The following is a 14,112-nucleotide window of genomic DNA, read 5'->3' on the forward strand; positions in this document are numbered from 1 at the left end:
TGGGGCAAGGGGGCATGGGTGGTATGCAGGGGACAAACTGCACCCACTTCTCTGTGATCAGATTCAACAAAGTTCACAGTTACTACAAATGCAGCCTCCTCAGGTCTGGGGACAGGAGGCATCCAGGAGAGCAAGAAGTACAGGACCCCCAGAGAGGCAGGTTTGAGGCCAGGTGCAGACAGGTCCCCGTTGGCAAGGAGGAGTCAGGTCCCCAGGGGCGCAGGCCCCAGCACTGAACCTGGAACTGGGTACCCAGGTCTCTGGTCTCAGCTCTGTCTCTGACATACTTCAGTGACATTTATTGAGCACACGTACTGAGCACATTGGGGGCATTTATTGAACACCTACTACACACCAGCTAGGCCCCAGAACACCCAGTATCCAGCTGCATCCTCTCTCCTTCGGCTGCGAATAGGGGACACTGAGGATCAGAAAAATTGAGTCACCTGTCCAAGCTTACCCAGCAGTAGAGCCAGAGCTGGGCCATAGTCCAGACAGTCCCCACGTCCCTCCCAGTTCTGACATTCTCAGGCAGGAAGGAAGATACCTTCCAGGGTCTACTACCTCATCAGCCAGGGCACGGAGACGCAGGAGCCAGTCTTCAGCCTGCTCCAGGGCGGCAGGGAGCTTGCCATGCCCGAGTTTCAGAGCCAGGGCCGCCTCAGTAATCTGGCCTAGGTGACGGGTGCGCAGCCTGTACAGGTGCCGGTCCAGGTGGGTGGCAGAGGGTATCTCTTGGACATTGCCCAGAGGCTGGCTGTGAGGGACAGACAGATAGGATGAAGCTGGCACTCACCCAGGTCCAGACACACATGCTATACACATGTGTACACAGACAGACCCTGCCCCCTCCCCCCCAGTAAAAAACAAACCTCACACCCTCAGCCTGTCTCTTGGGTGCTCTATATGCCCTAGGTGACTTCCCCAGCCTGACCCACATGCAGTCATCTCCACAGCCCAGCTACCTGGGGGAATCAGGTATGTGGGTCAGGCTCCATCCTCACCTCCTCCAGGAAGCCTTCCCAAACTACACTAGTCCACATGCCTCCTACTCTGAAGTCCCTCAGCCCTCTATTCTGGAGCTGGCTATTTGGAACTTATGAGTTCTTTGGCATGTGTGTCCCCTCTGCCCAGATGACCACAAGCCCTCTGAGGGCCCAACAGGTCCCTCTGGGCCCCCCGCATCCTCCTAGAGCAGAGGCCGAGTGCTAGGTTGCCCTTGGCTGAAATGAATCTATTCTGTTGTACACACACTTTCTTCAGGAAGGAAATTTATGGATCCCTGACAAGCCACTGCAGACACTGTGGGAAGGCCAGCAGCCAGCGATACAGATGTGTCGACCTGGGGCAGCCCCATGACAACCCTCCCAGAGCCCTCTGTTTGGGAAGCCTTTGGAGAAGAGTTAGGGGGTACATACAGTCCCAGAAATACAGCCTTGGGCCCCAAGAGGGGGTTGGGCTTAAACTCCATCCTGCTTGGAGGCACAGAACTCTGACCCCCCCCCCCACCTCATCCCACTGGGTCCTTCCCCCTAGATGTGCTTCTTCATATGGCTCTTCCTCACCATACCAGGCCTCTGGGGGTCAGTCCCTACCCCCACAGAGGCATGCGGGGAGGGTGCGGCGGGGTGTCTGTGCTCTCCCTCACTGTGCAGGAGCTCTGCAGATGATCCCTGCCTAGGGGTGTGGGGGCTGCTCCACCCCCGCCCCACCCCCACTGAGCCCTTGACTCCCAAACAGGACATCAGTCAAACCCGCTCCGCTGGTTCTGCCCCCGCCACTGGCAGCCCCCCCACCTCACACTCCCCTCCCCGCAGTGTCTCGACTCCGGCTCCCGGCTGATTTATTTTTCTGCCAATTTCCCCGAGCTATGCAGAACCAATTACCGCCAGAGCGCAGCGGCACCGCCGCCGCCAGATACACCACTCTGGCAGGCCCTCGGCGCACTACATTTTTCCTGTTATTTTTTTTAATTGAATTTTTAGGGTGGGGGGAATGGTACGCAAACTCCATCTCGGGAAACTTAAGCCCCGGGGCCTGTCTCAGGTCACGTACCGCACACCCTGTAGTAATATAATATTTACTGCCCCGAGGGTGCCGCGGATGGGGCTGCCCCAGGCCAAGAGAGGGGCGGCCTCCATCCCCAGCCCACTCGATCGTGGTGGAGGGGCACGCTGGGTGGGTAAAAAGGGGGGCCTGGGCCAGAGTCCTGGACTGGGGCCTGCCTGGGAAGGAGGCCTGAGTGGGCCCGAGGGCGGGGGCAGGCAGATCTGGAGTCGGATCTGGAGAATGGAGCCAACCAGGGTGATTTATGCTCCTAGCCTGGGTCGGGAGCTGGGAGGGACTGCCATACAGACCACCAAAGGGAGATTTTCATGGAGGCCAGCAGCCCAGCCAAAATGCCCCCAAAACAGCCAGGACCCGTGACTGCCACCAACAATATGTCTTGGCCCTTTCCCGCCCCAGGAAAGCCCAAGAAAGGAAAGGGAGACTGGGAAGAGGAGGCTGGTACCCCAACCCCAAATACGGGGCAGTCACCTTGGAAATGGTGGGCAGCCCCATGGTGGCTTGGCACAGGCTGGGGGCAGAGCTGGATGGCTACCAAAGTCGCTGCCGACCCCTGCTGTGAACCGGGGCAGTATCCAGCCTGAAAGGTGAACTAGCCCAGGGGTCATTCATTTCATTCCTCATGAACAGCAGCTCTGCTGGTCCTGACGGGGCTGGGTCCAGAGACCTAGGCCTGCCCTCAGCACCCAAAACAGAGGCAAACAGGCTAACTCCCCACTGAGCAGCCTCAGAGTCAGCAGCACCTCCTGGAGGAAGCCAGTCAGGCCACGGAAAGCCAGACGGTGTTCTGGCCAAAGGAACAGTATGTGCACAAGATGAAGGCTCAGAGGCAGGAGGGAGCACACGTGGGGTAGCGAGAGCTGCACAAGCCAGCACAGAGGCTCCAAAGGGCTGGAGGGTGGGACTGCTGGGGTCCTAGTGGGGCCAGAGAGCCTGTCCACCAGGATGAGAGCTGGGACTTTCCCTGAAGGCAGTGAGAGCTGCTGGGGGCTGAAGCCCAGGTGGCATGGCACAATTTTAGGAAGACTCCAGAGACTGAACCGGATGTGCTGCCAGAACAACCAGGCAGAGATGTGAGGCAAGCAGACAAGAGCTCGGGTCTAAGGATGAGAGAAGGCTGGGCTGGAGGAACAGAGGGGGGACCCTGGCAGGGGGAGACGAGCTCAGAGGGAGAGAAGCCAGGAAAAGGGAGGGTGTGGAATGAAGGACACTGATTTCAGAGGCAGGACAGGGGCTGGCTGAAGGAATGGGGAGCAGCTAGTGGTCAGCTCTGGCACACTGGCATGGGGCCCCGATGCCTGGCCACCCTGCTCGACAGCACAGAGCCCGAGGTGAAGGCAGCCCTCTTGCTGCCGCCCCACAGCTATCAGGCGGCCTCAAGTGGTGCCTTGAAGGAATTGGTCCTGAGGTTTGGTATTTCTCCCTGGAGAGCCATGTGTCCATTCCAAGAAGAATGGAAGCTTCCCTTAGCCACTCCTGACCTGAGACCAATGCCCCCAGGGGCCCCCAGGCACCTTCTGTCCAGCAGAGTCACTCAAAGAGGCCCAGGCTTTGGCAGAAGTAGATTGAGCTGAACCCTCTGAGAACAGAGCCCGGAGAAAGGCAGTGAGGGCAGCCCAGTACTTGGGTCCCACCCATCTCAGATGCTTCAGGCACCTGCTACCTGCCAAGGTCCACATAACACATGAGTCATGAGCAGTGCTGTGGGTAGAACCCAGAGCCCTGGCCCGCCCTCCACACCCGGGCTGTCAGGCCCAGCCAGTGGTACATTCAGAGACACTTCCCACACGGACTGTGCCCCCGTATGCCCCTCTGGCCTCACTCTGTCCTCCAACCTCCAAACCACAGATGTCTTCAGGTACCTCCCACCCAACACAGCCAGTCCTAAGCTTCTCAACTTCCCCTAAAGCTGCTCTTCTTCCACTGATCCCCCAAGAATGGCCCTGCTGTCTACCCAGCTGCTCTGGCCACAGCTGGGAGATCATTCTGTACCTTCCTTGGGCCCCCACATCCACTCCACCAGCAAGTCTCATTTATTAGAGAGTGATACAGCCAACAGGCTCAGCCACTTACTAGAGGAGTGAATCTGAGCAAGTTAATTAACCTCTCCATGCCTCTGTTTTCTCATCTATAAAATGTGGATCTCTCTACATCCTAACTCATAAGGTGCTTATGATTAGTTCATACGTGTAAAATTTTCATAATAGCACCTCACACAGGAAGTGTTCATTATCAGACTGTTGTCATTATGATGCCCCCTAAAGACAGCAAACTGCCTTCTGCCTCCCTCAGCCCCCAGCCCTCCCCACGTGTCTGGTTTGGGTGACACCATCTAGTTTCTTCGCACCACCACCACCAATCCTTCCCTCACTCTGCAGCCAAAATGAGCATCTGAATCATAGGGAACCCTGTGCTCCCCCGCAAAACCTCCCAAGGCTGAGTTCACTTTAGCGGACCCTAAGGCCTATCTATCCCATTTGGGCTTTGCTTCCCCTGCCAACCCACGGAGGCAACAGGCATTTCAGGCTTTGCGCCTTTGCCTAGACAGTCTCCTCTCCAAAGGTTAGCTCCTACCTCTCCTTCAGAGTTCACATCAGGAGCATCCCCCACTCCGGGAAGCTTCCCTGAATTCAATCTGAGTTTGATGCACCTGCTCTGAGCTCCTACAGCTCATTTCTCTAACTCCTCAACACACTCTGCTTCCTTTGCTCATTTTTGCATCTGTCACCTCTGGAGGGGGCTGATGCTGCAGCCCTGTCAATTTGCTTTAGGTTCCAGGAAGGTTTGGGGAATGCATGAATGACCTGCCTGGAATTCCGTGACTGGGGGAGACGGGGTGTCTTTAGAGTAATGTTTTGTTTGATAAAGGTGCACTTCTCAGCTGAAATACAAAGGACAAGAATGGGCTTGGCATGAGGCAGAGACACTCCAGAATGGTACTGGCATCTCAGACACTCCCCAGAAGGTGGGATGATAAGATTGAGGGGAGCATAGAATACACTTTCATCATTTGCCCTTAACTCCACACAGTAGAAAAGCAACTATTTATCATTAAGTCCATTTCACAGCTGAGAAAACTGAGGTCCAGGGAAGTGAAGCTGCTCAAAGGCACAACGCCTGGTTAAAGGAACAAGAACCTAAGTCTCCTGACATTTCTTCCTAATAGTAATTATAGCCACCATTTATTAAATACTTCCTCAAGGGCCAAGCATTTTGCTTATGTGCTATTATTAGCAGTTATTCTTAACATGAGGTTGAGGATGAGGAAAGCAAGGCTCAGAACAGGTGGGCGGTGAGCCCCAAATCACCCAGCAGAGGAGGAGATGCTGAGATGCCTCCCCTTCTGCTGGGCCTCTGAGCACCCCCATTCCCCATCACCCCCAGAGCCCTCTTTTCCTAAAGTTGACAATCAGCCATGTCAATAGAGGGCTAAATGGAACCCATGGTCCCCGAATTGGCCTTGGGGAGGAGGGGCACCGTCACCCCCACCAGCCAGCTCCTCCTGGAGATTCCATCAGGGAACTGAGAGGTGGGGGATCAGAGACACAATGCTCCCCATTCAGGTGAGCCGGGCTGCCCCAGGCCCACAGCTGCCGCGGCTGCAGGAAGATTTATGACCTGCTCTAAATGTCACCTTTTCAACTCCCCATGCTGGCTCCACCACCTTTGGACTCAGCACAGGCTGGACTGCTGGCCAAGCATGGCTGGGGAGACGTGCCGTCGCTCACTGCCACACACGAACACTCCTAGGGAAAGCCTTGGTGAGCCAGGAGGGGAGGGCACGTGGGTGCCAGGCACCCCTACCTGCAGTCTGAGATGAGCTCATCCATCAGCTGGGCCAACAGGGAGTCCACATCCTCTGTGTTGAACTGCGCCTTTAAAGCCAAGTGGACTTGCTCCAGGCCAGCTTCCTGTGGAATAGGCAGGCAAGGGTTGGGACTATCACCACAGAGCCCAAGGTATATGCCAGGCCCCCAACCCCCAGGCCCCTGTCACCGAAATTTGAATCTTCACCCTGAGCCAAAGGAGAGAACCATCAGAACAGAGAAGGCAGCACCCAGACCCAAAAAGCCAGGGTCTGTCTCACCTTAACCTTCCAGGGCTCCCCACACCAAGCAGATCCAAATTCTCAAGCCTGGGACTGCACCCACAGGCCTGATCACAAGGACTTGAGCACTGTGTGCAGGCTCCCACACAACTCTAGCACACTGCCCCTCCCCAGGCCCCTCAAGCCTGCCTGCCAGGTCACAGGTGAGGGACCCTCTGAGCCCACAGCAGTCTCCACCTGGAAGGTGCAATTCCCTTCCAAATCCCCCTGCCCAAGCAGGCTCAATCCCCTCCTCCCTTCAGGAACACTCAGACAACCCCCAGGAACAGAGAGTTCCCCTCTCTAAACTCAAGGCCCAGCCACTCCCAGGTCACATCCATCTCCTCCTGGAGCTCCTCTGTAGCCATCTCCATGGACCTCAGCCCTGGGTTGGAGGCAGACAGCTGTCATAGAATACCTGTCAGGTCAAGGGCAGGTCAGTCCCCTCAGGTCTGTTCCCCACCCATCAGCCTCCCTGGACATGTGCCATTTTTCTGAGGACAGGCTTTGGGAAGAACACACAGTCCCAGACTTCAGGGAGTGGCTTGTGAGAGAATGGCCACCCCAGAAGATGAAGTCTGGACTCACAGAGCAAGGACTCTGAGTCCTCCAGAACCTGGGTGCTGGCTGGTCTCCTTCCTCCCCAAGAGCTGCCAGTCTCAGGAAGGCTGGCCACCATGCCTTTCCACAGGCCTGCATCCCCTCCTGCCCCTCCAAGACCACCGTCCTCCCCTTCCCCTCACCTGCCTTCCTCACTGTGCTCACCTCCACACCCACTGACATGCCCACACCTCTGCAACCCCTTCCCTCCACCCCACTGCCCCTGGCTCACTCCAACAGCATTCCCCAGGTTCCCAGAGGCCACACTCCAGGCTGTGCACACACAGAAACAGCCTGGAGCCACCATCAGGATCACCAACCACCCGCCTGGGCCTCTACACCTCTGGCCACTTTGTTCTCCTCCACTTCCTGGCTGAGAGCCAGGCCTTCAGCTCTCAGCAGCCACAGATCACCCTCGAGGGGATCTCCTGATCACCTCCAAAGCAGCACTCACTGCCTGACCTCATAAACTCTACTTCTCCCTGCCTTCCCAAGTCCCCAGGCACCAAGTCCTTCTAGCCCAAGTCTCATAGCTTTGTCCCAGAGCCCCCCACCCCCACCCGCCGGCCCAGTGCCTTATCACTGTTCCTGGACCGCTTCCATGGCCCCTAAAAGGGCTCCTGCTTTCTGTCTCCTCACTGCCTCCACAACGCCTTCCAGATGCTTCTGCGCCCTCTCTCTCCTCTGAGTCCCCATCCTTCCTCATGGTATTCCTAGAGCGTCATCTGCACCTCGGTTTGGAACCTCTGTATGAGGGGTGTGGGTGAGCCTGTGCTTGCCTTCACTAGACTGACTCCTGATGGCAGGGTAACTCCTTGTTCATGTCTACCTTGAGGCTACAAGCCTCCAGCACAAACCCTGGCACGTAGTAGGAGTCAAAGGCATTTGATGAATTAATGAATGGGTACAAGGCTCCATCTTGCTGCTCCAGCTTCCCTTCTCTCAGCTCCTTCTCTGTTCTGTCTCCTACCTCACTGGGCCCCCCAGATCATTCACAGTCCCTTGCCAGCAGCAGGACAAGATCACAAATCTAGCAAGCCACAGTCAGGACACAAGGGACCCAGGCACCATGAAAGTCTGCAGATATAGCTACATGTAAGTGCTTGCACCCATGGAGTCCTGGCCTATGGATACCCATGGGGGCATGGGGCAGGCATAAGGGGTGTGCAGGTGTGAGGCAGCTTCCACTCACCAGATGGTCAGCGATCCTGAGCAGCTGGTTCTGAGCCTCGACTCTGTGGCTGATGTCTTCCCAGTAGGATGACAGCACCACCACAGGCTTCACATTGCCCCAGGGCAAGTAGTAGTAGTGGCACCCTGGAAGGACAGGAAAGGCCTGGTACTGAGCCAGGAGTACAGAGGTGGGTGGGAAGGGGACCAAGGGCGGAACAGATGCAGATACCTGCTCCTTCCCCCTAAGAACTCCCTTGGACATATAGGCATTGCCCACATACCCCAGTGGCCAAGCAAAGTGCCTATACTCCCTCCTCCTGGGCCGAACAAAGAGCTACCACTCTTATTAGAGTGGTTGCTAAAAAGACCATGGGAAACCCACGTTCTCCAAAATCTCTAAACCAAACAAATAGCCACCATGAAATCGACTATTGCCATAGGTCAGGATCAGTGCCGACCACAGCCAGTTACAGGAGCCCAGTCTGTGGTCCTGGCAGCAGAGACTCACCTGGAGGTGAGTGGGGAGTGGGCGGTGGCATGGGGGAGTAGGGGACAGAGCAGGGAGTCACCCCAAATCAGTTTGCCTGGGCCAAGGCCTTCAGGTGGGCCTCCAGCAACCCTCCATGAGAAGTAGGATTTAGGGTTCGGCCCCACCGTGCCAGGTGCATGGCCTCCAGCCTCACCATCAAAGACTGCCCGGCTGTACTGGGTGGTGGAGGCCAGTGGCAGACAGGTCGTGTCGAACTTGTTGCCATAGTTCCCAATGCTGACCTCAAACTGGATGGCATCGTCGACATCCTGGAGCATGGTGGCCGAGTAGAAGGCGGCAAAGAGAGAGTACTTGCGCCTCCGGAGGTATTTCTGGGGGCAGAAAGGGCAGCTGACGGGTCATGGGAGAAGGAAGGAAGACACTGGGGTGGGGAGGGGTCACATGTCTGGCAGGCCCTGGCCGTGACTGGCGCCCAATAAATCCTGGCTGGACAGATGGGTGGTAAATGGTCCAGCTAAGCAACAGTGCCCAGATTTGGTTACTAACTGAGCAAACTCATTCCAGGCCTGTGTGTTTGGCCATGTTCCTCTAATAAGGCCTGCTCCTCCAAGGTCATGCTGCTCCTTAATCCAAACCAGCAGCAATGGCACCGCCCCCACCCCCACCCCAGGGAAGCCTGGGCTCCTGCATCTGCCATTCAAAAGGAGCTGAAGGCTCTAAACCACCATGCCGCTGCCCATAGCTCCCACCCCATGCCAGTCAGGGTCTCCACTACGCCACCCAGCAGACCTATATACAAACTACCATGTGCTGGAGAGGAATGTCCCCTCTAGGCTTCGGGGACAGGGCTGAGGACATGGCAGGCTCTCAATCACACACCCCGGTTTGAACCGAGATGACTTTGTGGTCCCCTTCACAGAAGGCAGAGAGAAGAGAGGTGCACAACTGGGTGGTTGAATAATGCAAATAGTAATAACAGCTAATGCTTACTAACTGCTCAGGGCATGCATCTTTGATTTAATTGAATTCTCGCAACAACCTTAGGAGGTAGGTCTACTCACTATCCTGAGTTCATTGATAAGGAAAGTACTAGAGCTGGTAAGTGGTCAAGCCAGGATTCAAACCAGCACTTTCTCACTAGAATCTGAAAGCTTAACCCACCATGCAGACCCCATCCAGCTGCCTCCTGGGCACAAGGCTCAGCTCTCCTACTTGCTGCTCTGGTACATTTGAGCCTTAGTGTCCTCATCTATAAAATGAAGATACTAAAAGCATATACCTCACAGGTGCTGGGAGGACTCAGTGACATCAAGTCACTAGCATTGTGTCTGACATACAGTGGTCAATAAGAGTTAGCTGTTCCCACGGTATTGTTATAGAATAGACCTCTCGCTTTGCATCAAGCTCTAGGCTTTTAGAATGTGTTTATTAATCTTCCTTGAACCTCTGAATATTCCTCAGGGAGGCACAGGTGCCATGGGGTTACTCCTACCTCACAGCTGAGGCACTGGCACACAGAGAGGTGAAGGCACAGACTGTGGGCAGAGCTGAGCCTCCACCAGGACACTAGGAGCCAGTCCCATTTGGCTGCCACTCCCTTCAGCCCTTCCAGAGCCACACACCCCTCACCTCCACCCGAAGGATGTCATCAGCAGGGAGGTCCTCCACCCTTTGCTCGCCGCTGTGCTCCACCAGCTTGGTCTCCAGGGAGAGCAGAAGCCGACCTCGGTAGGCCACGCCTTCCCCCTAAGAGGGGAGGTTGGGTCACCAGGAACAGGGGAGATGCAAGGAAAGAGGAGGAAGAGAAGAGCAAGGAAAGGAGCCTGATCAGGCCCTGAACTTGCTCATGACCCCGGCAACCAGGAAGGCTGTGGGCTATCCTCATCACTCTGCAGATAAGGAAAGGTGGCCCAGAGAGTTCAGGGGATGTGACAAGCCATCCAGACAGACTCCAACCCAGACAAATAAGAGATGAAACCTGACACAGATGAGGCCTGGGTCCCTCCAGGGCCAGGAAAATGAGGGATAAGGGGGCCAGGCTGGCCAGAAGGAGAAGCTAAGGGATGGGGTGTGAGAAGGAGGAAGAGACCAGGAGGGGGCCAGGCGGAAAGAGGGTTCTCTGAGGATGGGCTGTCTGGCCCTGGGCCCACTCAAGCCCCATCAGGCAGCTGGCATCCAGAATGGAGCAGGTGCTGCCCAGGCTGGAAGACCCCTACATGCAGGCCTGGGGATCTGGAGCGGGGTGGGGGTGGGGGGCAAAGGGGTGTGGAGATGCTGGCAGGCTCACCTTGCCCATGTTGAGTTCCGCGTAGGGGTCCGGGAAGCCAGTGAATTCCCTGGGGCTGCCATAGAGATTGACGAAGCAGGGCCCGAAGGTGGGAAGGAAGCCCAGATGGTCATCCACTGGGAGACACAGGTGGGGATCAGAGGAGCCAGCCCTGCGGGGCTTTCTAGTGCTCAACTCAACCAACTTCAGACCTGCATCCATCCCTGGCCCTCAGTTCCCTGAACATGCACAGGATGCAGTGCCCGGAAAGGCATAAAGAATCATGACACTGACCATTGTCTCTCACAGACCCTTTAGTCCACACCACTCTGCTGAGACATGGAGATTTGTATTACTTCTATTATCTCATTTTACAGATGAGAAAACTGAGGCTCAGAGATGCAAAGGAACACAAAAGGACTACAAAATGAGGACTACAAAATGGCATAACTCCAAATGATCTGACCCCAAAGCCCATGCACGCAGCCAGCATGCAAAGCTAGGAGCTCTACTGCCCTGCCCCTCCTAGGCCAAATCCCATCCTGCATGCCCACTGCCTCCTGCACAGGAGTGTGGGGAGGCACAAAGGAGGCCCTGAAATCTGATGACCATAGAAGCTACCCCCGGAGCCAGGACAGGAACCTGGTTAGGTGTCCCAATCCACAAGCAGCCCCCCACCAGGGAACATGTCCTCCTTACCCCCAATATCATTATGAAGTCAAGGCAGATTACCTAACAGCCCTAATTCATGCTGGCCTCCTGTCTCCCTCCCCACATTGTGCAAAGAACAACCTTTCAATAGCACAGGTGGGAGGAGAACGAAAAGGAGAATCCCACAATGATGAGGGAAATCCTCCCTCCTTTTCAGAGGCCCTCTGTGGTTATGTCATGATTTTCCAGCCAACAGACAAGTTTTCTAGGACAGGACTTCACTGGGTGTATTCTGAGAACCTCAAAAAGCCAGGGTATCTCTTCCAGAGGAAGTAGGGGGGCAAGCTGTTTCCAGAATGCCAAAAGTGGGAAGTGGACCCACGAGCAGGAATCATCTGGGATGATCCAATCCATATGGGCAAGGAGGGGGCAAGGTAGGCACAGAATCAATGGCCTCAGAAAGGAAATGCTTGAGCCCGAGCTAAGGGCAGGAGCTGTGAACCCTGAGTCCCTCCACGTGCCAGGCCCCTGGGGTGATGTGGGGTGGGCAGGGACAGGGCTTGAGAACTAGCTACTACCGACCAGAGCGCAGGAGCACGCGCACGCACACACACACACCCGGCCACAGAGCCAGCTGCCAAGCCACTGTCCTGACTCTCCCTCCAGTGCCCAGCACAGACAGGGCTCTGGCATTTGGGACCAAGGTGGGAGGCCCAGGCTGAGAAAACTAACATGAGCTTTACTAATTATTCGTACTAATCCTCTCCATTACGATTTACCTTGTGAACTTCAAGAGCTTTCCACTCCCCCTGGCCTCCCCCTGGTCCCCAGGATGTTTTCGTCCAGGCCCCCACCCCACCATTCCCTGCCTGAGACTGTGTACTCATTTGAGCCTAAGCTGGAGCCCAGTTAGTTCAGGAAAGGGTTGGGGATGAGACTGGGGGGGGGGGGGGGGGAAGGAATTGTCTTTAAAGCATTCCCAGCGATTTTCACATTCAACCTCGGTTGAGAGGTAACAGCCTCAGGTAAGCTCAGAGACCGGGTGGTGAATCCCAGCCCCACCTCAGGCAAACTAAAAAATTCCCAGCAACCAACACCCTCTCCCCTCCAGCTTAAACCCCGAGGCCTGCCCCCTTGCCATCCCCAGGGGGAAAGCACATACGGTCCGTGGCTGGAGAAGGCTTGACCACACCTGCAGGCTCCTCTGAAGCATAAAGAAATGGAAGAGGGGTTAGGATGGACATGACTGAGACGGGGACTGGTTACGTGCACAGGCATGTGGATGGAGAGCTGGCAGGCAGGGATGGAAAGACAGTCCCGTGTGGGAAACAGATGTGGCCTAGGGCCCCACCCCCTCCCAGCTGTGAATTTATCGCAAACTAAGTCATCACCACACCACCCTACCCTTCCCTCCCCTTAGCTCCAGGGTGAACCCTAAGGTCCCTCCCCACCACTGTCTGCCTACCTATGTCTGTGTACTCTGTGCACCAATTGAAAATGGGGCCCGAAACTTAATACATTCAAGTAAAAACACAGAAAAGAAATTGTGCTTTTTTTTTCTATATTATAGCCAAATAAGTGAGGGAAACAAAGTACAGACACAAAGAAAGGGTGCGGGAAACACGAAAAGGCAGTGAGGCACACCCAGCACTCCACCCAACAGGCAGGTTGACACTTGGGACCAAGTATACAGAGCAACCACATCTCAAAGGGCAACATCTCCATCTCGTGGTCATTTTCATGATTGCCACTGAGAACACCATGTTGCATTTTCACAACAGCAGGAACTGGTATCTGGCTTCAGGCACCTGCCACTTTGAGTGAAGCACAGTGCCAGACACTGTCCATGAGCTCAAGGTTCTACACACTTGGACGTGCCCTTACATGCTGATAAGGAGTGTCTAGAAATGAGAGAGGCAAAGAAGGAGAAGCAAGAAATGAGAGAAGCAAGGAACAAGATGCTCTAGCACCCTTCTGGGCTCTTGGAATCTGTCCCTCACTTCTAGGCAGATCTAAGACACTCCACAGGGAGTGGGTACCCTTAAGTCTCCTTCCATGGTCCTCTCAGACTCCAGCCTCTTCCTGCATTCTGACCCTCCGTGTTTCCTCCTCCACCCAACTGAATGTAACCAGGCTTGGGGTCACGACCAAGCCTGTAGATATGGCTGGTGAAATCTTTGATGACTTTCATTCGTTGGTCACCTTTACCTATTTGTCTCCTCCCGTCAAAGTAGATCTATGACTACTTTCCCATAACTCCATGAGTGTAGTTAAGAGCCAAGAGTTAAGCAAAATATGGTGAAGGAAGACTGAGACACAGAGAGAAAGAGTGAAGAAGAGAGAGAAGGGGAACATGGGAGTCCAGATACAAGGCCAGGGCTGACCCACTGGTGCATAAAGCAGCAGGAGGGTGAGTCGCAGCTGCCAGGGGTCCAGGCCTTGGGACCCAGGCCTCAGCTAGAAATGCCGGCTAGCAGAAGTCAAAGCTACAGAAAACCGTAATTCAGGCCCATTTTCATATCCACAGAAATAGGTTTTCATCAGTGCGGGAGCAGGCCTCTGGTCACAGGGGAGCTTTGACCAACACAGGCACAGCTGCGGCCCCGAGGAGAACAGCAGCCAGAGCCCACCCAAAGGAAACAGATTCCATTTTAAGCTCCTTTCAAATGATTACAAACAGACCTGGCCAGTCATCTCAGGCTAATGAGGCCGAGGTCATAGTTCTGACTGCATGTGCTTCTTGCAGAGGTAAACTCGGCTCCACATCCACAGACCAAC

General features: G+C 55.3%; 1 protein-coding gene across 1 annotated transcript in view; it reads right to left on the minus strand.

The window, feature by feature from the left end:
* The window catches only part of DYSF (dysferlin), a 216,308-nt gene that overhangs the window by 111,790 nt on the left and 90,406 nt on the right, over nt 1-14,112 (minus strand). The window contains 7 exon segments of the mRNA XM_038561780.1: nt 565-757; nt 5,872-5,978; nt 7,947-8,071; nt 8,611-8,788; nt 10,047-10,163; nt 10,705-10,820; nt 12,497-12,538. Coding sequence (XP_038417708.1) covers nt 565-757; nt 5,872-5,978; nt 7,947-8,071; nt 8,611-8,788; nt 10,047-10,163; nt 10,705-10,820; nt 12,497-12,538 — 878 coding nt within the window.

This window comes from Canis lupus, chromosome 17 (assembly GCF_011100685.1).
Source record: "Canis lupus familiaris isolate Mischka breed German Shepherd chromosome 17, alternate assembly UU_Cfam_GSD_1.0, whole genome shotgun sequence".
Lineage (NCBI taxonomy): Eukaryota > Metazoa > Chordata > Mammalia > Carnivora > Canidae > Canis > Canis lupus.